Here is a 25,085-nt window from a genome sequence, read left to right as displayed (position 1 = left end):
CCAATGCGATGAGATTCTAAACTCCTTTGAGTTAAGTGATAATTACTGAGGAATATACCAATCTTCTTGTTCACTTGATATTTGAGTTAATTAAGCAGTGTTTTTGGGACCTCAAATAGGAGAGTGAAACTATATACTGTGGTTATACTATAAAATAACTCTAACTTCTCTCCTATATTTCATCATAAACGATCATATTGCCTTATCATTTCCAACAAAAATTTCATATAAAAATATGTAGACAAAATGTCTTGTTTGGCCGATAATCATGAAAATTAAACTATTTATACCGGCGTACAGGAAACTCGAAATACAATCGTTATAGAAATGAATAATGGGGCTAAAAGGAATTCTTACGTTGATTTTACATTTATGCCTCGATTAAGAATTTATATACATGTAGGGAGGTCTGGGGGCCTATTTTGGTCAAAACAAGTGTACCTATGGCCGTGGTAGTTTATTGCGGTCTAACGTATATCTTTTGTCATAATTGAATTTATTAAAAAGGCATACTTCAGTATAAAATCTAACTAACTTTGTTTTATAAGACCCGTAATCTGCAACAAAAGTTATATTACTAAATACTATGTCTTTGATATCAGTATTACACGAATGCAGCACACTCAATATTTGTTCAAATCTGCAGTTAAAAGTATATTTTTCTTATGACGTACTATTTGAGATAACTAGATAGCCCCTCTACGCAACATAAAATTATAAGTTGTATTAGTTAACTCTATGGTTTAATAATACCGTAATCTTAAAGATGTTTAGCATAGTAATTAAATTGATTAAACATATAAATGTGATGTGGCGTTACATACATAATTATCTGATGAGTAACTAAAGGGAAGTTTTCAAGACCAATATAGCAGAGTCCAGAGTGTTTTGTTCAATAAGAATAGGCTTATATTCTAACCAGGGACCCTCAAAATGTCTATCAAAAGTTTAAATACAATCGGTCCATCAGGTTTTTTGTGAATGGGAAACACACAAACGGACACCGTTATCTATTTACATAATATTATATATTTAATCACAAAAATAATACCTTCACCTGGGATATCTTACTTGGCGGGCGAATACGCTACCACTACACTTCACATCACTTACTTTTTACGATTCACTTCTTTTATACTGATATCATCGTTTTTGTCACATATAACGTTAAATAACCACAGTAGTATATGAAATGAAGACGAAATACCTATGAAAAGTCTTCTAAATTCATTAAACGTGCATGCAAGGCACTAGCGGAATCTAATTAATTGGAAAATAAATAATTTACAAGTAAGTTTTTAATTGTATTTATAACACTATAAAAAAGGTCTGAAGATGGATATACAGAGTGTTCAAAGAGTGTACGATATACTTCTGTAGGTGATGTTATTTATCATTTCCAACAAAAAATGTCATATAAAAATAGGTAGACAAATGCCTTGTTTAGCCGATGACGACGATTTTGTATTGTTTATTAAAAAACTATTATTAGCAAAACTAGGCTAATGAAAGGTTAAAATAAATAACAGGAAAATGAAACAAATATTCTGCTATTTTCTTTAATAGTAAAAGATGGTAAATGTTGAAAAGTTTGAAAGTCAAATAAAAAAGTAGGCTATAAAACATTTACGGAATATCAAATATTTGAACTATTTAATTACAAGTCAAACGGTACTTTTCATTTAAATCGGTTAACACAAAAGAGAAAACGACCATCATTTGTTTTATTCCTTGCTTGCAAGCGTATCCTTGAAAAGATCGTGCTCGCTTATGTAATGGTGGATTTTGTTAAAACAAGTACCGTTACAATTTTAATAAAATTATATATATATATATATATTATTAGATGGACCATTTAAACTTCTAAGACAAACCCTGAAAATCATTCAACAAATTGAACAAAACAAATACACAATTCAAATTTTGTATCTATAGTCTAATAAAAATATATTTTAAACACAGGAAGAACGTCATTGGGAAATTTTAAAAAAACATAACAGAGCACTTTAAATGTATTTACAAACGTATTGAAGAAAATCAGCTGATATGTTTACTTCTTAAATATTATTCCTAAGGGTTTTTTTAAAAATTTTTCTGCAATAAAAGTACTACTACGGAAGTTATATTTTACAAATTATATAAAAACAAAACAGTTAAAAAAGTTAATAAATTGTATATCTTAGATATTTTTTAAATCCCAACTTTTTCACTAATTTTCTATCACTGATATCCGTCTGATACTCGACACAGACAATCACTGTGAAAACTGACAAGCTAATGCCTTAAGTCGTAGTCAACTGCCTCCTTAGCTTAAATATTTTGCGTTTATGTACAATATACCAATTATTACTGATAAATTTTACTAACAGTATTTTTCTGCTTATAAAAGAAAAAAGAGGTACGGCTCCTCATACACCCAGGCCTAGTATGCCTAAATTTAAATTCGCCATTGTAAATGTAAATAATCCGAAACTTATGTGAAATCTGTAAGGGAGTGCTTACTTCTAATTTTATTTTGGACAATTCAAAATACTTAAGTACTCAGTAAATTATTTCAGAGCTGAAGTACTTAACTGTAAATGACAACAATAATATGCATAATTTTGTATTGAAAATTACTACTTATAAGTTCACGGACGTGGTAATACCTAATATTGACTAAAGAGTTAACATTACGGATTATTTGCAGGAGAAATTCCCTCTTCACCGAGACTTAAGCCGGTGGTCTGTTAAATCTATGCCTTGGAGTACCATTAAAAACAATTTTATTCAAATTGATACCCAACCATCTTTATCTAAAGAAAATATTGCACTAATGTGATAAATTTTGTGTAACTATTACAACGTTAGACATTATTTAAATGGTCAGTGTAAGTTCGGCCATCATGTACATAACGAAATTAGCCAAACCGCTAAAAATACAATATTTGTATGAAAAACTACAAAGTGATTAACATGTTCAATATTGATTAATCATTTAGGTGGTATAAAGAAAACACGATTTTAAGAATAGAAATTATTTAGCCACCACAAAAAACTACAATACCAAAAAACACATATACACGTATGACATGTTCGTTTATGAGCCATATATGTGTGTGTTGGGCATATGTATATGTGTATTGAACCAACGGAAATATTATTGATATTATGAATAGAATCTACACTACTATATATAAATTTAACAATTCTTTATTGAGTTGCGGAAATATTATTAATTTTTTTTTACCAATAATGAATAATAATAGATACTACTTTATATATAAATTTAAAAATTCTGTATTGAGTAGCGGAAATAGTATTGTTTTTTTTTTTACTAACTTATTTTATGGACGGACATTAAAAAACCTAAGCAAGGCACATTGCGGCATTGGAATTCACAAAGACATACTTTGCCGAAGATAATGAAAAACCAAGAAGAGGTGTTGAATTACCTGAAATGTCTAATGGACTGGATTTATTTAAATTTCGACATTCCGAACGTCGCCTACACGTTCTATTAGCGGGATAGTGGTATGACAAAGGACAAGTGATTACATTACAAACACGGTTAAATTAAGTTTAATATTGAAGGGACGAGCAGAGTCTCAGTGAAAGTGATACGTCCTTTTGCGAAGTGGAGAGAGAATAGTGTGAGAGGGTCTTTATGTTGGTTGGTTTGAAGGACGCAGTTCATTGAAATAGGAGAACCTTTAGTTAACGATCTGTTTGTGGCTTACCAACAACTGTTGTTACGTTTAAACACAAAGGCGTATATCATGATGTTTACAGAATACATTATTGATATCGTTTAGGTTTTCTCATATTAGTAAACGTTATTTCCATTCGACAGGTGTCATACCTCGTTACACGCCCCGCTTTAAACAATCATATCTTGTATGCACAACTCGTATTTTACCGATAAAACTACTGATACATGGACGTCTTTCCGTTAGTTAATGCTCTTAACATGTACTGACGTATTTACATGCAAATATTGTTTACGAATTAACAGTTATGTATGTTTCTTTAACATTGGAAATGTTTACTTTTCGTCCTTTACTACGACTAAACGCAACGCCAATAATAAAGCCACTGACTTATTCTTGTGCCTATAGGCCTATAACAAATTACAAAATAAAACTGTTTGATTCGAAAACACTGCAAGTATAAATAGTAAAGAAAATTTACGGATATTAGCAATTACTCAAGTTGGTCAAAGGTGACAGTCTACTGTCATGTACCCGCTACCAAAATGGTTATAATTCGTTTAAATATCGATAAATACCATACTGAAAATTGTTGCATACTGGGAGGGAGAGGATGAGGGTAACAAAGATGTTCCATTCCTACTTTCTCAATATACAGACCAGCATATGTGTTGCAAAATTTTGCTGAGGGGAAGTGTGATGATATTGTAAAAAATAGGGTTCCTGATTATAATAGAAGACTAATTTTCTGACTGTACTAATGTTAAATTTTCATTCTACCTTCTTGGTCATATTAGTTATTGTGATAGTAAAGCTCAGAACAGCAATGGACTACAGTCGAATCAACTAAAATGTTGTATTAGTGATGGGTCTTTTATTTGATAAAAGCCAAAACCCCATTTTGTCTAAGCATATTTAGGCCTATTATCACTGAAATTAGGTGATATTTATAGTACGTTGTTTTTTAATATCATTAAATATACCGAAATGTTAACTATACAGTAATTGTGTTATGCCAATATACGAGTAAACATCAACTCACTAACATGTTCTAATAGTAAAAGTGTACAAGTTAGAGTGTCCATATGTAAAAGGAAATAATATTGGTTGCTGAGAGCCATACTGTTATGTTACGTTTGTTTTGCCTGGAACATAACAGTATACAACAACATAACGTTGTGGAATATGTTCGCCGCTTTCAATCGTAAAGTTTTTATCCTTGATACGCATTTTATCTTCAGAAGATATTAATCTGTAAAAGCGAAAAGCTGTGTTAGTACCTATTTGCAAGGAAATAATGCTCTGCCTTTTAGAACAACGATATACTTGTGAATTTTAGGGAAATCTTCATACTTGTATATATCTAACACATATAGTTTTGTAACGTCAAGCATTAAGCTAAAAACCAAAAAAACTGTATTCCTTGTTTTAGATGTTACATATTATTTAATGTAAAGTATTTTATTTCCAGCTAATTCTAATTAACACTATTGCCAAATTTGAGCCGTAATAGTGCAGACCTTTTGAAGAGCTTAGTAACGAACCAAACGTGAATATATAAGCATGTTAGTAGCGACATTGTATGACAGGGATATTATGAATTTTATTCACCACCACACTATATACGTTATATGATTTACTTAAAAATGTTACAATATAATACCTGAAATTTTTTTTATTTCTGCTCCGTTTGGATTTAAATTTCAAGTTGACTATACTGTTATTTTAAATTATTCATGGAAATTATAACAAGTTTAATATTAAATGGTAGTTTATAAACTGAAAATATTTTAATATGTAAATAAACAAAAATATATTGTCTATGTTTAATCATTTAGCAGAGTCCTAATTAATGTAGGTATTTAAGGTCAAACCACAACAGTATAGGTAATGGTATTGCGCCTTATTACCGCTTACAGCATCACTGATGTGTTGTGCACAGCAATGCTACAATATGCAGGCACAGACGTAAATCCTGAAGTTGACGTCGTGTTATTCTCCGTAAAAAGTTAAGGGCTGCATCTTCATATAGTTTGCTGACATCCCCTAGGAATTTGCACATTTTTTTCAATTACGATGATTACATTTTTCTTTTACTTATTTATTCGAAAACATACCGAATTTTCTTTGGTAGCATTACACAACTTTAATCGTGAGTATTTAAATTTGATGATAATATTTTTGCCTATCGCATTAGTATATAGTCAGGTTTAGCAACCTCTAGTTACATAATTAAAACCAGAAGAACCAAAAACATACATTAAATAGCTCCACAGACAGAATAAAATTAAACTATACTTCCTATTTGGCATTCGAAAAGTTTTTGGTACAGCTACCCTTTATATATTGTTGGAACAGTAAATTCTTAAGGTTCAATAACAATTTTATGAAGTAAAAAACATAATACGTGTTACTATTTTATACTTTAAACATTGGTTTCAAAATTTATATTGATACAATACATTATGTCTTTTTCTCTTAGTACAAGAAGCTGAGAAGTCTTCTTGTAAGAAATTCAAATAAAACACAATTTTGCTTGATTCCAGAGTAACAGGATACTCAGGTTTGTAACGCGATCCAATGAAGAGTGACAGTGGGCTATGTCTTAGTATTTCAACTTTCAAAAAGGAATGCCATCTCTGTTCCAGCCTATCCAGTCAAAGAGAGCAGGGGATAACATTCGCTCAAATCCAGACCAACAATAGAATTTAACGACTAGGGGTTCCACGCACTCCACCAATCATTTTTCGCAGTAGACTACCAGCCCTAACAATCTACAATGCACGCAAATATATATATATATATATATATATATATATATATATATATATTAGCGGTTATGGTATTAGCCAATAGGGATTGCGGCGAGGCCCAAATACGAGTATTTTCAAAGCCACTCACAAACGATGACCTCAATTATACAAGTGCAGGTAGTGAGGGGCAGCTGTTTTCCACCCTGCTAGTCACCTTGTGGAATTCTTCAGTCAAATCCAGATGTTTGTTATTTGTAAATGTAATCTAAAGTAATTAGTTTATGTAGGCATTATATATCATAGTAATAAAATTATATCAGATTTAAGTACAGTAATACTATACAGAGTATTGTTAAATCATGTGGCCTATGCTTCTGTATAACCAGGAACGTAATAAGGCAAGTGCTAGGCGAGCCGTCTAGTATGCTGATATTGGCAAAGAGTATTGTTTAGTCCACTGCCCGATGCTTCCCTATAACCAGGAACGGAATACGGAAAGTGCTAGGCTAGGTGCCTACTACACTTATATTGGCACAGTGTATTGTTTAATTATGTGTTCGATTCTTATGTACTCGTATAAGCCAGGAAAACCGCATCACCTTGAATGTGGATGTTGGAAGTGCGGAGCTACTACCCTGTCCATAGACAGCAGTTTCTATTTGCTAGTGCTATAGTGATGGTGCGTTTTCTTGACATAAATATGAGCTGTCCAGATATGTGACACACCTGTTTTTGGTGGTATAAACAGGCTAGAAGTTACCTTCTAGTTAGTTACCTTCTTCTGGCCCTTATGTTGCTGAATAGTTCTTTAAATTTAACTTGTACAATTCTTTGGAGTATTCTTAAAACAGATTATCTATAATGGTTTAGAAATAAATAGGGAAATTTTATACTTTTGGGATAAAAAAATTTGTTGTACACAAATTATAATTGGGTATATTAAAGAAAACTCACATAAAAACCCGTTGTGTTGCGAATGTATACATTCCTAGCCAACTAACGTTTAATAAAAATGTATTTTATTTTCTAATAAGACTATAGATACTTAATGTTTCATTATTTGCCATTTTAAGCCTTTGCCAGTGATTCTACCTTTTCTATAATTCTTTGAGGCTACCTTTATTGTTAACGTTGTTCTCAACTCGTTAGTTGAGAACAAAGTTAACAATAAAGCTTCACCTCTGGCATGGGTCCTGTCAACCGCAACAGAAAGTTTGTTACTCCCGAGTTTTGGAGTCAAAGTTTTAAACAATATTGTGACAACGGACGTGTCGAATTGATCTGAAAACCAATAACTAACTTAAATACAAGTTATATTCTACAGTTGGGTGTAATATCGCAGTTAGTCTTAATAATAACAAAATGACATTATCAATAACAATGAAAAATTATTAGTCTCGATCTTCATCGTTTTATCGGTGTTTAATACTATTAAAATATTAAATAACTACTTGCATTGTAATAGATTGTTAAGGATATTTATGTTTAAGCTTTTGCTAACTTTTGAATATAATATTTTCATTGTTTCTCTATCAATTGATATAATCAGTTGTTTTAAAACGTTCTAGTAAAATTGGTATAATCAGTATATAAGATATTCCAAATCACTTCCAAAATGATCCTAAATTTATATCAAAAGTTTATCCTGGTTTGCACAAATTCAATAGTTAAAAAATTGGTTATGAAATTTTCACAAACTCGCCCTTAACTGAGAAATTATTGTCCAGGCCACCTATAAAAGTATTTAAGAGACCTAAAAATTTGAACAATATGCTTGTAAGGCCCAAAATTCATGTTGGAAAAAATTATGAAAATGTATCTTTTGGCTGTGAACCATGTAATAAACAACGTTGTGGTATTTGCAAAATTATGGATAAGACCGATCAATTCCAAAGTAGCGTCACTAAAAGAACTTATCCAATAGCTGGTAAATTGGACTGTACATCCAACAATTCAATTTACCAGCTAACCTGTAGGTTTTGTCCCAAGCACTACATTGGGCAAACCTCAAATTCTTTACGGGTAAGAATGACCGGTCACCGTTTTCCTATCAATCACAAAGACGACAAAAAACCAGTAGCCTTACACGCTATTCACCAAAACAAAAGCTTTGAGGATTGTTACAAACTCAAAGCTATAAGCAAAATTAATCCTTGTGAAAACAGCTCTCGAAATGATTTAAATTTAAGGAATAATGAATTGGCACACCAACTTATTATAAAATCAAAACAACCACATGGACTTAACATTCGAAAAATTATTGTTTTCTACATTGTGATATTAAAATTTACCTAAATTCAAAATTAGATAATATAATATTATTATTTGTATATTAACAACCAATTAAAACTTGTTTACATATCAAAATTGTATTTACATTTAGAATGTATATTATCAGGTGTTTCTTCTTTTGTTTGTATGTTTTAAAAGTGTACTTGAAAAAGTTGTTAGTTACAACGAAATATTGTACGAAAAAATTGTATGTCTATATTTCTTTTGAAACTGCTCCAAGAGACTATTTATATGTATATATATATATATATATATATATATATATATATATATATATATTAATATATATATATATATATATATATATAAATTACATACAAACATATATATATAATGTTACATAACATATTTTCAACAATAAGAATACATAGATAACCTCTAGGAAGTACATAAAACATCTTAATGATTTGTGATAAAATATAATGTCATTATATTGAAGAAAGACTCTAGAAGCTGATATAGCGTTTAATTACTACAGGATAATGTATACTTTAAAAAAATGTTAGAACACTCACTACGGTGAGCGTAAGTTGCCCTAAAATCGATACCTGACTTGTGTCGCAGTTAAGGTTTTAAGCAGCAGTTAAATTACGTAATTAATGTTTTATATATATATACATTAAGTGCTATGCATAAAATGATACTACAGGATATGAAATTTTAAAACAAGGCATTTTTAAGCTGAGTGAAAGAAAACCCTATCACCATGCGACTGGCAAAAATTATATTCTGACCTTATATATGTAAAATATATTATTCATTTATTTAGAGCCAATATTGAATATGTTTGGCTAAGCGTTAGCATAGCTTTCGCTTTAGCGTAGCTCAATTATATTCAGAGTAACTCTAGAATGACTAAGTCTATAGACAATAGACTATACGTAATTTACTTTATACCTACACAGCTTTATTTGATAATACTGTATGTACATATTTTCCTAATGGGCGGTTGCCGCTATATGTGCTAGACAAATATTTTTTTCTCCTTTAAATTTATAGAGGGAATGATAGAAAAGCCGTTGACTAGAAATTGTTTGAACTTAGCCGATGGTTTGGAGTATTGCTACTTTATTTCGTAAAATTTAATAGTAAATATATTTTAAAGAACTTCATATACGGCTGGGACTTGACATGAACGAGATAGAAGTAAAAGGATTATGCTCCTTCGCCCTACGTAAATTGTTGGTTAAACTGTATATTTGTTAATCCTGTTATGACATTTTTAATATTTTTTGTAAAAATAAAACTCCTAATTGAAGAAGAAATATATAAAAGAATGTCAATAAAACCCCCATTTTATTTAACAGTGTTCAACAAAACAACATGGAATGCGTTTTGCAGTGTGGTATCAATAAAAAGGAAAACAGCTTTCTCCAAACGCTTTGAATTTGTGTTTCAAACTTTCAAGCGTTTCGAAGCGACACAGATTTCTACACTGCATTAGCTCACTAAAACATTCTACAATGTGATTTTATTAACGCTGCTGCAATAAAAAACTCATGGGTGTTTTGTTTAAGTTTACTACATCTATATGAGTAGCTATATTCCATTTTAAATATTTCTCAAATTTGTGTTAAGCCACAGTAAAATTGTGTTAAATACGATTATATATATATATATATATATACAAAATTCAAAATTGATGGTATATTGAAAACGGCATACAATATTGTTTAGCTTCACCTGTAATAAGATTTTTATTTAGTAATTCACCTAGAGTAATTTTGAAAAACTATTAAACACGTAGTGAATATGAAAACTGGGTGTATATAACCATATAACTGCCGACAAATGTTGTAAACATTACAGTGAAAGAGACGTAGGCACTATATTTTAGAATAAAACAGGCCGGCGGCGTTATAGAGTAGATAGAATGGGACACAAGACACAAATACATAAATTTAAACTAAACAACTTCTTTATTTATTTTGTTTCAACTGTGTAGTAAAATTACTTTTTTCACTGTTTACTGCTTTATATATCAAAATATTCACACAATTCAAGATATTTTCTTAAGTATTTATGTTTTTAGTAATTTAAACTATATGACATGTAGATCCTCGTTATGTAATAATGACACACAGGGCAGAAAGAAAAAAGCTTTATAGTGTCTTTGGTCTATAGACCAAAACAGCATCATGAATACCAGTAAAATGGTAGTTAAGACATTAGTTAATTTATATATATATATGAAACATCAAAACATGTTAAAACTTGAACATACATACCACATCGATCTCTCATTGAGACATAAATTTAACCACTCATCCACATTTTTTCATCATCAAAATTTCCCACTTCGTCCCGAAATTCTTCTTATTGTGTTGTCTCCCATTCATACTCTAGAAACTCGTGTACATTATAACATGCATTTAACGCTAAACCACGTTTCACACTAAGAGCGTTGAGACTTTTCTTAATTCAGTAGGAAATCAGTTAGTAAATTAAACCTCTGCTTGTGAATTCAAACGTTCATAGACCTCCGTCCTGTGTCTCTCATTTCGGTAATTGTCTCTGCCTTTAGTCTTGAACGAATGAATGTCTCGTTCCGTAGTCAAGGCACATTTAGATATATAATACAACGTTGTTTCCAAAATATAGATGCTAGGCAGAGTGAACACAAAAATCTCTCTAATTGATAATATATTAAATAATAACAACTTCCTGCTATGTCTCTCGGCAGCCTATGATTTGGTAAAGAGGACATATATCTTTTTAAACCACACGACAAGATTCTTTTCCCTCTTTTATAAATGTTTTTACCTTTCATGTTGAGCGAACATATTATGAAGATTTAGCTGTGATGCAAGAGTGGTTGGACAGGATGTTTCCTAAGGGTTGAGACTTGCTCTTATTTATAGTCCCTATATTGTTGAAATTTCTATAAAGCTAAAAGGAATATTAGCTGTGCAGATGAATTACCTACGGCATCATGGCAATAAGGTAATGGGTACCTTCTTATTTGGTTTTAGTAGTGTTTTACACTACAAAATTAAACAAAACAACATCCTGTGGCGTTTCTCTCCCTGCCAAATCTCTCGGCTAGTTATTAAACACTCCTTTAACTATCAACAAGTCAGGTAACTCCTATTCAGTATTGTTAATATTTTCTCTTGGTGTTTTAGTGAGTGATTATCAAGACTTAACTCTCCACTTTCGTGTATTATAATGTGTGGGCAAAAGAATATTGCTTCAGAAAATTCGTCTTTCTCAACTTCTAATCCTGGTCTAAGCTTCTATTTCAAATTTCCATTTCCAGTATTGCGTCGTTCTAAAATTTTCGATGGTTAAACGAGCTTTCACAATAATTTTAAGTGTATTTTTTTAAATAGACCTATAAAGATTTCCAAAATATCATTCAGGTATACCTTTGCCAAACTGTGCAATGGCAACTTCGTCTTATTGTTTTCCAGTTATTTGGGCTGTAATCTAGTAGTAATAGCTGTAAATATGAAAAAAAAACCAAATAATTGTTTTACACCAAATTAATATGGCAATTTTGCTGAATACAAAATATTGGGTACTTTTTAAGATGGAAATGGTTTTTTACGATTTCCTGATTTTTTTTAGCGAAAAAATATAGATTAATCAATAACCGTTGTATTGGTTTTAAAGCTATTTTTCCTCTACATATATGGTTTGATTTTGTTGAAACTTAAAAAATGTGTACTATTTTAAATATACTTTAATTTTTCAATAAATGTCGGCCCATTTTTATAACAACTATTAATATATTTAATTTAGTAAATGGTTTAATTTAATAAATGCAAACATTTTATATACCCAAATATTGATATTTTTCACTACAGATTGTATTATTTTTGTCGAAAAAGGTAATCATTTTTCAATGGCCTCACGTAGTCATTTTCTGGAAATTTTCGATTCTGGTTCACAAAGCAATTAACGATCTAAATAAAAATCACAAAATAATATCTGTCATAATCTTCTCTCCAATAGAAAATTTTCTTGTTTGTTCTTTGAAAGCTGACGAAATTGATCAAAGTCCACTGTACATCGATCCGGCAGTTATGAAGGTGTACTTCGGCTAATATCTGAAACGTTTTTTACCGCTGGTCTATTCCTTTGTTTGAGTAATGAAATATGAGTATCTATTCCTTGACATAGTTTTCAATCAAGTATCGCGGCCTTTACAAATAATACAAGAATACTTCATCCATATTGTACGTGAATCTATAAAATGTAATAACAAATATCTAAATAATTTACTAAAGGAACTTACATTGAACGAAAAAATGGATACAATTATATATTTGGAAAATAAATTTATAATTCGTATTGCAAATATGTTGTTTTAAATAACAATTAAACGTTTTGAATTTCATACAAACATAAATTCAGTAAAATGCTGCTCAGAAGGTATTTTTAGCAACATTATTCTAATAAAACTTGACTACGATAAAGAGACTGCTTGTATAGTGCTCCGAAACAAACTGAGACCCATATAATAGAAGAGTAGGATCGTTCCAAATATTTTGCTTTAAGGACAATATTATATACCTGTAATCTAAATTTCACATTTAACAATGATTCTAGGATTTAAAATATATTCAACATTATAAAAAGTTTATATTTCAACACATTGTTTTTAAATATATAATACAATATACGATAAAAAAACGCTCATTACAACTTTTTAAATATTCAGGATTTTTTCTGCATTTTTTAATCGTCGATAACGTTTGTTATTAAACTTTTTGTACAAAAAGGAATTTTCCAACTAGAAATTCCAAAAAATTCCCCTCTTTAAAAACCAACCCTCTACAGCCACTAATGGATTTTTTTAGTCTGGAATATAAAAAAATAATTATTATTTATTTAAAAAACCTGCGCCATTATGTTAAGAATGTCTTTAAACAGGATTTTTTTAATTAGCTGTAACAATTGCACTATTTACAACAGCAGGTCATACCTACCAATCTGTCCCACTTCCAGTGCCATCCAGAGGCACTTGTAATGCAAGTGAACAAGATAATCACATGTTATAGATAATGAATAATGTGATGTGTAATAGATGTCTTCTATAAATAAGGCTCCCAAATTCTTATAAGGGAATATATTTTTATTTGTTACATTCCAAAACTTCCCATTTTAATGATTTTTCTCATACAGTAAATAGGGTTAAGTTCTTAAGCTATTTTTATATTACCTGTACAATTAAACTTAGTGACTTTTTCATTAATATTTGCTCATATTTATTTTCAGGGCAAACATTATATTCATAGCTTACTCAAACATTTACTTCACGCAGCAATAAGCACTCCCGAGGGGGAATAATTAATCACTTCCATTATGGACCAAGACGATGGAACCGTTGGAAGTTGAAACTAGGGCAAGCAGAAGATTAGTTCTCCAACTATGAAACGTCCAGTTTGACAATGGCTTGCATTATATTAAAATATCTTTAGATATATTGCCCTGAATGATTAATTTAATATAATAATTAAAGATTAATCTTATTTTTACTATATAAACATTTTAAGATTTGTATTATGATATATATTTTATGATTACAACTGTAGTATTTCACTTCAGTTTATTAATTATAATACATTAATATATCCCGCATTTTACCTAAACAATAAATTGCTATACAACCTAGTATTTATTCTTCGTATGAGCAGGACACCTCAATCCACTTACTTAAAAGCAGTGTGTTTCATAAACCACTATTAAACAAAACCTGTAAATAGAAGGATAGATATCTACTGAAATAGAAGAAGGTTCTCGGGGTTTAACAAGTCGTATGTACAGGAAAGTTGTATCTTCAAAATGTTCTCTAAATTGTACATGAAAATCCTAATTTATTAAATCTATATTTTTCAATCAAAACCATCAAATTAATTGATATTTAAGGTATGGAGTAGCACCATACAATAAATAAAGGCACCGTCGCCTTTTCTTCTAGAAGGACCGGGGAATTGGTACTCGTATTTATATATATTGACGTAATTGCTCTAAATTGTATTGCATCGTATTTTTTATTAAATATATCGATTATATAGTAAAAAGTTATACTATCCTTGACTCTAAATATTAGTATACTGAATAAGAATCTTTTTTATCCTTGAATCTATTTTAGCACGTACATTGATGAAACCTCTTGCTTGTCTTCATACAAATTCTTTTTAGAATAGATAAATATAAGAAATGATTTTACACCTTAAATTTCTTTATAATACAGTTTAATAGTAGATGTATTACAATCAACTTCATACTTCCTTGTAATATATTCATCATAAATACATCCTATATACAGTCCTGATAGAATATATATTTTATATATATATATATATATATATATATATATATATATATATATTCTATGTATATAGTACCTTTTGGTAAAATAGAGAATAGATGAAGAATACCTCAAATTTCGTAAAACATCGTGAGTTCTTTTTTTTGACTGATTAAATTAAAAGATTATTCTGCCACTAAAAATACCATCATAAGCTTTAATAAGTACGTGTGTCAAATCTCGTCGTTGCAGGACATCGGAGAATTGAAAAACTAAATATATAACTTATGGCGGTCCAATCCCCTTTAAACTCCTTTCGGAGTTTAATCTTTGTAAAATTTTGCTTTATATACTTGTGTCAAAATTTCATTAAATCTCTAAGAAATATGAAAATTGGAACAGAAAATATTTAGTTCTTGTCAGGGTTGCAATCCTTTTCAATCCCAATGGGCAGATGATGTGCATGATAAGTCCGTTATTTGTCTGTTATGTATTACGTTTTGAGCATTGACTGGATCATTGTGAGGCCATTCATCCTAACAACTCTGATCTGCCCAAAATTTTTAAATTGTCACAGATCTATGATCTCACACTCAATGTGAAAAATGGCATTGCCGTGCGTAATAATTTGTGCAGACCTCAGTACAAATGTTGTGTAGGTTACTCTCGGCGAACAGATCCTGTCAATGTCCAACAAAATAAAGGCACTTAAAGTCGTGTTGGACAGAAGTCTTACTTAGTCTGATTATGTTAGACTTGCGCAATTCAGGGGCTTTCATTTTCCATAAGTGAGGTTGGAAGTCGCAAGAAGGAGATTCTAGTACTTAGGTCCGAAAAAACGTTTTCCCCGGAAGTATGTTAAAATGCTCTTGTCCAAAGCTCATTTAAAAAGTGGAATAGGTGTTCATATAACATACCTAATAACTGAAACAATAAGATTAATATTTACTGTACATCAATGTTGAATTTGAAAATCATGCTTGTGGTACTGGGCTCTAATTGGGTAGAGGTGTTTTTGTACTCTATAGCAATGATACCTGTTATTCTTTTTTGTGGTTAGAAATTAGGTATTATGGTTGTGTTATGAGCAAGGGCGATCAAAAATTTATGGTGTAGCTATGAATATGCTGACAAATAAAGGCATTTTATAAATATTACTTACCGTTATATTTTATGCTTATTTAATAAGACTTACGTGTGCTTAATTTCAACTTCAGGGTTTTCCGTGGGTCGGACAATTGGTAATTAGTGGTGGCTTTACTTGTTTATATATATATATATATAATATTACTAAACATTATAAGATAATTTTAATAACCACCGCGTCGTTTCTTTAATTACTTTAATAAATAGAGCTGATTTGCTAATTCGCATAAATAAAATATGAGTATGGTATACACTAAAAAGTCTTAATCACCAATTATCTTGTCCATATAAATATTGCAGATAATCGTGATCCGAGGGTTTTTGCATACGCCCATCCCTAATACATTTTCTCAGTATTGCCTTGTGCCTCAAACACAAGGCCGTATGGTCCTCGCAGATATGTTTCTCGCCACAATATAAGTAATTTATCTTCCGCCAGTCTTGCCAAGAAGGATCTTCTCCGATTGGTCCAATGGTTTCGCCTTGCTGGAAATAGGATAAACTATTAATATATTATTTTAACCTTGGTTTTACGCGAGGTATATATGAAATATTAATATACAGTTATTTATTATGTAAATTTTGGTTAATGATTAGTTCTAAATTATCTGTTCTAAGCTGATTTTAATCCTATTTTATGCCATCATAAATTAAAAGATAACCATAATTGAAATATACGGCCTTTATTTTTACATAATTTTAAATACACCTAGGATTATTTTTAATTATAACAAAAATGTATTAAAAGTCTTGTCTATTTTCAAAATAAAACAATAGAACAACACGTTTCTAGGATGGAAGTTTGTATATTCTTAATTTTTCATAAAATTATATAAAGAGATGAAGAAAATGTAACATTCAGTGACAGATTTACTCATAAAAAGGCAAAATATCATTATGTACGTGAAGAACACCTCAATAATTGTTGTTTTGATCTTATAGTAACAAAAATATATTTCCGTATTCTAAGTAATAATTAAAATTCTACTAATACATCTGGAAATGTTGTAAATTTAGGGCCTTTAGCGGTAATATTTTACATGACGCTTTTTGTAGCAATGAATTTCTTGAAATATACGTAGAAATAGACTAACTGAATAGTTGAATCATAACATGGATGTTTAAATATACTACACTGCAGAGTATCTTCTGATGTTGGTTTGTTACCAAAGATACGTAGGCATCAGATAGACGATACTGCATTACACTGTTGATGTCATACGGAAATTTCATATCTGTTGGAACGCTTGTGAAACGCCGATTAGCGTGGGCGTCTTGTGCTCCTTGCTCTGAAACATATCACATTATTCGATTTATTTATTTTATGATCACGTGACGAATCACAAAATAATAACTTATTGGTTTATACGTGTTATGTTTGTTATAATATAATTTGTATATTTTAGAGTATATTAGAAAACGTATAAACCTATAAACGTGATATTTAGGAAATTTACACTACTAGACTTTCTTAATGCATTTAAAGTGTGTGTGAATAGATGCTTTTTAAATTTAAAACAATATACAGCATTTAGGGTAATGAATAATTGCTGAATAAATTTTAAATTAATGAATTCAAAACTAGCTGTTAGAGCCTGAAACTTTAGCCATTAGTTCGTAAATCAAAACAGTAGAATTGTTAAAGATAGTTTGTAAATACAGAAAGTTTGTAAACATTAAAGTTTTCGATTATTAAATGACAACTTTATTTTTACCCTTTTCAATGATTACTAAAAATAAAACAACATGATTTTAATGCTTTTAAATATGATGTGGATAATAAAAAAAATTAATAGCTGTCATTATAAATTATTTTTAAGAATTGTAACCTTTTTATAAAACATGTATACATTTAGGTCCATATACATAACTAAATTCGACTATAAAATATCTTTCCCTGTCTAGCTTAGGTTGTTGGAAGTCGAAGGTGTATACATGAATTAACTAGTGGGAGATTTTTTATAAGGCTGGAATATCACTACACTCTCTCGTACAACATCAAGTATGACTTCATGTAAGCCAAATAGTAGCAGTAACAAAATAACGTGTAGTTCCTAAAGGAAACTGCCTTGCGCCATATGTTGTTTAATATGTACAGATCTGATATTTGTTCACATGTGTACAGAACTTCATGATTCATAAAATGCAAATGACTGTCAGCTTCCATTGTAATATGATCCGGAACTCTTCAAGATGCCTCAATGTAAATCTTCAACGTTTATCCACCTCTCCAATGAATACGACCCTTAAGCTAAAAAATAGAGAAGGGGGCTCTGCTTCATGTGGGACTACAAAATATTCTGCAGAATCTCAGTGAGAGTTGGGTGAGGGTTTACTTGGAATTAAGTGCTTGTAGCTTATTCTTAAGTAATGCTTTAGGGGTCATGTTTCACGATGACCTCATATTTCTAGATCACGCAACTAGAGACATTCAGTGAGCTTCTGCAAGCTGAAAGTTCGGTATGGGTTTGGGAATATGCTACTAGATTCTACCATGTTACAGCAGGTACAGTCACCGGTTCTTACAGTGTTAAGGTCGAATTACACATAGCCTGGCGTGCTCCTGCTGTACTCATGCTATGTCCCTGACGTGTGATTTTGACAACGGTTGACCGGATGCTGCCGTGCCCTGCCGGGCAACAGTTTACTTGCCGATGCTTTCAAGGACTCAGTTGTTAAAATGGACATTTGAGAGGTGAACATTGTGATCGCAACCGCTGCTTACGTCAAGTGACGAAAACGAAAAAGTAAAAGTAAGTGAGAAATACGCATTGGATACACAAAGGTTGAAGGATGACCCGCTTTATTTTATGAGTTACTTTTGGATAGGATTTCACAAGTTCAAGTACTTGCTCGACCTACATCCAATCTAAAAATAAAATCACTAAATGGAGGAAGTCTCTTCCTAACGAAGAAAGACTTTCCTTGACCCATACCTAACTATGTCTTTGTTATTTTTACTAGGTACTTGACTGCAGGAGATCTTCAAATATATTTAAGCTTTAGGTACAGAATACCGCCATCAATTGTAAACAGCATAATACACTTGCAGACCTGTGTAAATTAATGGCTCCAGTTTTAATGGCGCTGTCTACAAATATTTATCGGTTGAAAAAGGTCTAGCACTTTGTTAACACGCGGCACTTCCTCAATTGCATCGGCGCATTAGATGGAAAACTAGTGACCACGAGTTCATCACTTTCCATCTTATCGATAATCAGCTGCCGCGGCGAGCGGATACCCAAAACACTCTTGGCTGGAATCTGGCTAAGCTGGACAGGTGAAAACTTGTCGAGCAGCTAGATCGTAGTATCGAGGCTGGTGTTCCGGGGTTTCCCGAGTCCACTGTAACAGCTGAGGTTGAAGCTTATATTGACTTTTCCATGAAACTGATAGAACACGCTTGCAATTCGTCAATGCCTCGGAAACGACCCTAACGGGGCCGTCGCCAAGCATTCTGGTGGACAGACGGAGTACTGTCACTAATGTGCAGACGTAGAGCGCAGCGAGCTCTAAACCGGCCTGAAACTATAATTAGGCTGCTAAGAAAGCTCCGAGTACAGCAATTCGTCTGAGCAAGGCGAGGGAGCCCTTGGGGAAGAGGATACAAACTTGTCAGAAAAAAGCTCGGAGGAATAGGGAACAGCACAGAAATACCTGCTGGAATGATTTCGGCGATCGTGGAAGCTCTCTTCCCAAGTCACCCTGTTAGGCGGGAGGAAAGAGTAGCGAGACCGGTTCCAGACGTTCCCATTTTTACGGAGCAGAAGCTTGTAGTGGCGGTGTCTACCATGCGCAACAAGAAGGCTCCAGGACCTGATGGCATTCCAGCTGAGGTTTTGAAGTTTGTGGCGGTGAGTTATCCGCTCTTGCTGCTGAATATGTTTAATACATCTTTGGTAGCGGGTGTGTTCCCGTCGCGCTGGAAGGCTACTAGTTTGGCGCTGATCAGCAAAGGGAAAAGGTGACCCGAACTCCCCGTCGGCATACAGGCCACTTTGCATGCTTGACACCGCGGGGAAGCTCTATGAAAGGTTGCTGAAACCGAGATTGCAGTCGTCCATCGAAGCCGCCGGAGATCTCTCTCCCCGGCAGCACGGCTTTCGAAAGCGACACTCAACTCTGAACGCCATTACAGAGGTGATCGGTGCCGTCCAGCAAGCCGAAACAGCTTGTCACCAGGCTCGGCCGATTGTGCTGTTGGTCACCTTTGACGTAAAGAACGCGTTTAACTCTGCTCGGTGAGTGGACATGCTAGAGGCGTTGCAGCGGGACTTCAGCGTGCCCGACTATTACCTGTTCGTTGTGCAGGACTACCTGAAGAACAGTCGACTGTTGTATGAAACCAAAGACGGAAGGAAAACAAAAGAGGTTACTGCCGGTGCGGCTCAAGGGTCTATTCTCGGCCCAGACCTAAGGAATGTTTCATACGATGGGTTGCTTCGCCTCGAGATGCCCCACGATGTCTTCCTCGTGGGTTATGCTGATGACGTAGCTGCAGTCATCACGGCGAGGACTCCGGACTTGGCACAGTTACGCTTTAATAAGGTAATGATTCGGGTCAATGCCTGGATGACGAGCCATGGACTTGAGCTGGCGGTCGCCAAGACCGAAATCGTTATGCTCACTCGACGGAGAATCCCCACTCTGATCTCTATCAATGTGGGGAGTGTCGAGGTTCGGACAAGGACTGCGGCAAAATACCTTGGTGTGTTACTCGACTGCCGTCTTCGGTATTGGGAGCGCATTCAGGCGGTGTGTGACAAAGCCTCTAGGGTGGTTATGTCTCTCGGCAGGCTGATGGCTAACGTAGGAAGCCCTAGGTCATGTACGAGACGACTCCTCATGTCTACTGTAAACTCAACCCTTCTGGATGGCGCAGAGTTTTTGGCGGGTGTCATGAGGATAAGGCGAAACAGTAAAAAGCTGTTATCGGTACAGAGAAGAGCGGAACTTAGGGTCGCCTGCGCATATCGTACCGTTTCCGGTTCGGCCGTGGCGGTCGTGGCTGGAATGATTCCTATTGATCTGCTGGCCATCGAGAGACAGACCGTCTTCCGGGACGCTGCCGAGCGGGGTAGAGAGGATGCCTTGGCTGCTGCCAGGGTGGAGACTCTGCAGGTTTGGCAGCGGAGGTGGACGGAAACATCGCTCGCCACCACAGTTGGCGATGTTTCGGCTGAGACTATTGTGGAGATGATGCTGCAGAGTGAGGACGCCTAGAATGCAGTCACCACTCATGTACATGCGATCCTTCATCAGAAGTGTGAAGACGGATGCCTGGCTGACCCCTAGCTTCCGAAACAAGTAGCTTTGTCCTGGTTGGGACATAAGACACACGGACCAGGCAAGATGTCATCCGAAAGGGGTCCAGCCTGGACCCTCCGTGGCCCATAGGGGGTTTAGTGGGTAGTCCGAAAGGGAGTCCCACACTCCGTGCGCAAATGCATTCCCCCTACGTTAAAACAAATAGATGGAAAACACGTGTTTATTCAAGCACGTAACAACAGCGGCATCCTTTTTTTTTTCAACTATAAAGGGGCCTTTTCTATGTTCCTGATGGCATTAGTTGATGCTAACTACCAATCAAAATGGTAAATGTCAGTGGTTGTGGACTGGTTAGTGACAAAGGCGTGTTTCGAAGGTCTAAAATGGGTGTTAAATTTGAAACAGAAGAGCTAGAAATTCCAGAGCCATGTCCTTTACAAGAACACAGCGAACCTATTTCTTTTGTTGAATCTCCAAAAACACTGAATTAAAACCAACTAGGAACAAGCTCTAGGGAGCAACGTTTGGTCCCTCCGGACGCTTCTGTGAGAACTGAAGATATCCAAATGGCCGCCAGGCTGTCGAAGCAACCTGGTGCCACCTGGTCGCGCAACAAGGCATCTTTATAACACGTAACCTTCCCCTGCCGTCCCTTTGCCGCCAACCGGTTAACTGCCACGGATCGCCGTCGCGAGCAGTCGGATGAAAGTGGAAGAGGAACGGAAAGGGTAAATCCTGGATCAGACGTCTTAAGTAAAGTAAATGGTAAATCCAAAATAGCTATTTCGACTAAGACTGTCATTAAAGGCTATGTGTAAATCTACCTCTATACTATTGCTATCCCGCTAATGGTAACACAATTTTGAGGGAGATCATCATTAAAATAAAAAATATGAACAGTAATCTCGTTATTTAAAACTTTATGAACATGTATCCTATCGGATACATGCTACTATGAGTGAAATAGAAACATTGTGCAGAGTATTTACCAACTGCATGATACATAGCATTGTAAAGTCTGGAGACCGTATTACTTGTTTAAGAGGCTGCTATTCCAGCATGAGGTCTCCCAGCGTAGCACCGTCATGATAAACGCACTTCCTATAATTCTAGCTGGAAGTTGAAAGAGAAGTTTCTCTTATTTCGGTCCCAGCATGTACGAGTATAATGCCCTTCCAAAGAGTTTAAGTGGTATATCTAGTTTAAAATTTAAGAGCCAGCTTAACGCACTGCACCTACCTAGATAATAAGGCATATATATTTACTCAGTTATAACACTTTTCATAATATTATGAGTTGTCCTAAAAACTAGAAATGTGTTTCGGGCAACTCGCATTTAAGAAATTGTTATGTAAAAAATATGTTATTATCTTACTTGTGAGAGCAATATAACAGTCCCTGTCTAGCCTGGATTGTTCATGGATGAAACCGAGGGCATGCATCAATTCGTGGGGGATGTTGTATAAGGCTGGGATATAACCAGGCATTAGTCCTAAACATCGGGTTGTCAAGTGGACGTACTGTACACCTCCCTTCATTCCGACTGAGGAGGAGTAACATCGGTCAACCAGCTCCCCTTGCTCGTCCAAGCTGGCCTTGATTACCAGGTAATCATCTTCATAAGTTCGCTTAATCCAGCGAATACACGAGTTTTTGTGGAACAGTTCCAAATAATATTCTAAGTGATGTCGCACCTCAGGTTCTGAAAACATATTGCTCTACGAGAATATTAATGTGTAATTTTTCTTACAAGGTCCTAAAAACTAATAAATACTTTGAAGATTCAGACTTACCAATTTCATGTATTTCATATGGTATATATACATATTTTTCTTCTTCAGGCATTTTCCATTGAAAATTATCGTTCAGTAAGTGGTGTTTTGATAATAATATCTCATTATACATATCTGAAATCCTTTGTTGAACGCTATTTGTTTCTGTAATAAAACGTGAATTTTAGTTTTTGTATCAATAATAAAATATTATTTAATTAGAATTTAGTCACAACATTTATTCAACTTGAACACATAGAAAATGAACAGTGCTTATTGATGGGACATAGATAAGCTTAAGCTATGCAATTGGTAACCTTAAAGTTAAATATATTTTATTAGGCACGGGATTCCTAAAGCATAACAAAATAAATCACAAGCATTGTCATTGTGAGGAAGTCACAGGCATTGAGACTGTGAGTTGTCTCAATCAGGAATGCTGACGTAATGTATACTAAGAATAGTGTTTTAAAGGAAAACCATATAAAAATTATATAAATGTATTTATGATTCAGTCATGTGGAATTGGATGAGGAAAATTTTTCTATAAATTGTAGTAGATCACGCAAGAGATGGATGGCATTGTTCTACTGAAATAAGTTGCTAAAATACATAGTATGTTATATCATTTTTAGAAAAAAATATTTTTTATATATTTAAATACACATTTCCAAATTTCTCTATCTTATGTTTAACCAAATAAAAGGTTTGCAACATAAAACTCAAATTCACAATAAATTTGTATAAAAAGAAAGGCTCAGTTTTATATTTCAAGAAGTAGGGCAATACATTCATTTTTTAAATTTGGTAATGGAGGAAGACATCAAATGTGAATGTAAAATTCGTAAAATGTCTACCAGTAAAAACGTATAAATATTAATTCGCCATATTGCAAAGGTCGGAGGTTCTCCAGTAGGGTTTATATCTGGCATACCTTCCGGTAGAACCTATTAATGGGCAAAATCCTTCATCATCGATTCTGACTGGAGGTGGCGCCTTCACCTTATCAATCTGTAGTATCCTGTTATCACGAAAGCTGTGGAAAGTTCTTTTTAGGACTAAGTGCAATTTGTCACCTCCTTGTCCTAAGAGAACAACAAAAAAGGCTTGGAGGCTTTAGACGCCTCACGTGACTCTGCTTGGTAGTAATACTCTCCACACAGACTTCACAGGGCTACCATGAGGATTCTAAAAAAAAAACCATGTAAAAATCAGTCGTTTTACGAGCCCAAACTTTTTAGAAGTCTTTGCTGGCAATCAATTATTTTGTTGACTTTAATTTTTACACTTACTTCGAAGCCATTGACAATGACAATTTGGTTTATTAATAGCGTATGTTTACTAACTTGTTTTCTTTATATACTGCAGTCTTTAGCACTATATAGCTTAGAATGAATAACAGTACTATTTGTTTACCAATAGGGGGATCGGAATTTGTATGAGGAAGGTGAGTCATATGAGAAACATAAATAGGCTGATTGTGTACATCGCTTTCCCCCAAATATTTTGATCTTATTCGATGACGGCCACCATCAGACAACCAAGGTCGTATCTTGTTAGCTCTTGGTCCTATCCAGTATTGTGGTGGTTGTGCCACGTTATAGCCAGGCCAATGGTATGCTGTGGCAGTTAAGAAGCTCCGTAGTGTTACATTATCTTTGTTTACACTGGAATTATTTTCACTATTGACTGTATCCCCTGTAACATAACATGGTATAATATTTAAATTTCAGATGTAAGTGGTGAGGACAAATATTTTGGGTGTAAAATAGAAAGGGAAATTAGAAAGTTAGTTTATAAATGAGTTAAATTTATATATAAACACATATTATAGAGCAATTGACGTCGTAAAAATATTGTACTATTGTTGTTATCCATCTAGAGAATAAGTAACTAAATTATTTTA

General features: G+C 33.5%; 1 protein-coding gene across 2 annotated transcripts in view; it reads right to left on the bottom strand.

Annotated features, from left to right (window-relative positions):
- Nucleotides 1–16,388: 16,388 nt before the first annotated feature.
- Nucleotides 16,389–25,085, bottom strand: part of LOC124366554 — a 31,911-nt gene continuing 23,214 nt past the window's right edge. For both annotated transcript variants that reach the window (XM_046823147.1, XM_046823148.1), the window contains exons 4-8: nt 24,596–24,877; nt 23,201–23,344; nt 22,783–23,109; nt 17,307–17,428; nt 16,389–16,625 (exon numbers count right to left, since the gene is read on the bottom strand). In XM_046823147.1, coding sequence (XP_046679103.1) covers nt 16,407–16,625; nt 17,307–17,428; nt 22,783–23,109; nt 23,201–23,344; nt 24,596–24,877 — 1,094 coding nt within the window. In that variant the 3' untranslated portion in view covers nt 16,389–16,406. The remainder of the gene's footprint in view (nt 16,626–17,306; nt 17,429–22,782; nt 23,110–23,200; nt 23,345–24,595; nt 24,878–25,085) is intronic.

This window comes from Homalodisca vitripennis, chromosome 7 (genome assembly GCF_021130785.1).
Source record: "Homalodisca vitripennis isolate AUS2020 chromosome 7, UT_GWSS_2.1, whole genome shotgun sequence".
NCBI classification, from domain to species: domain Eukaryota; kingdom Metazoa; phylum Arthropoda; class Insecta; order Hemiptera; family Cicadellidae; genus Homalodisca; species Homalodisca vitripennis.
Note: the sequence above shows the minus strand (reverse complement) of the source record. Positions and strands in the feature narration are given on the sequence as shown.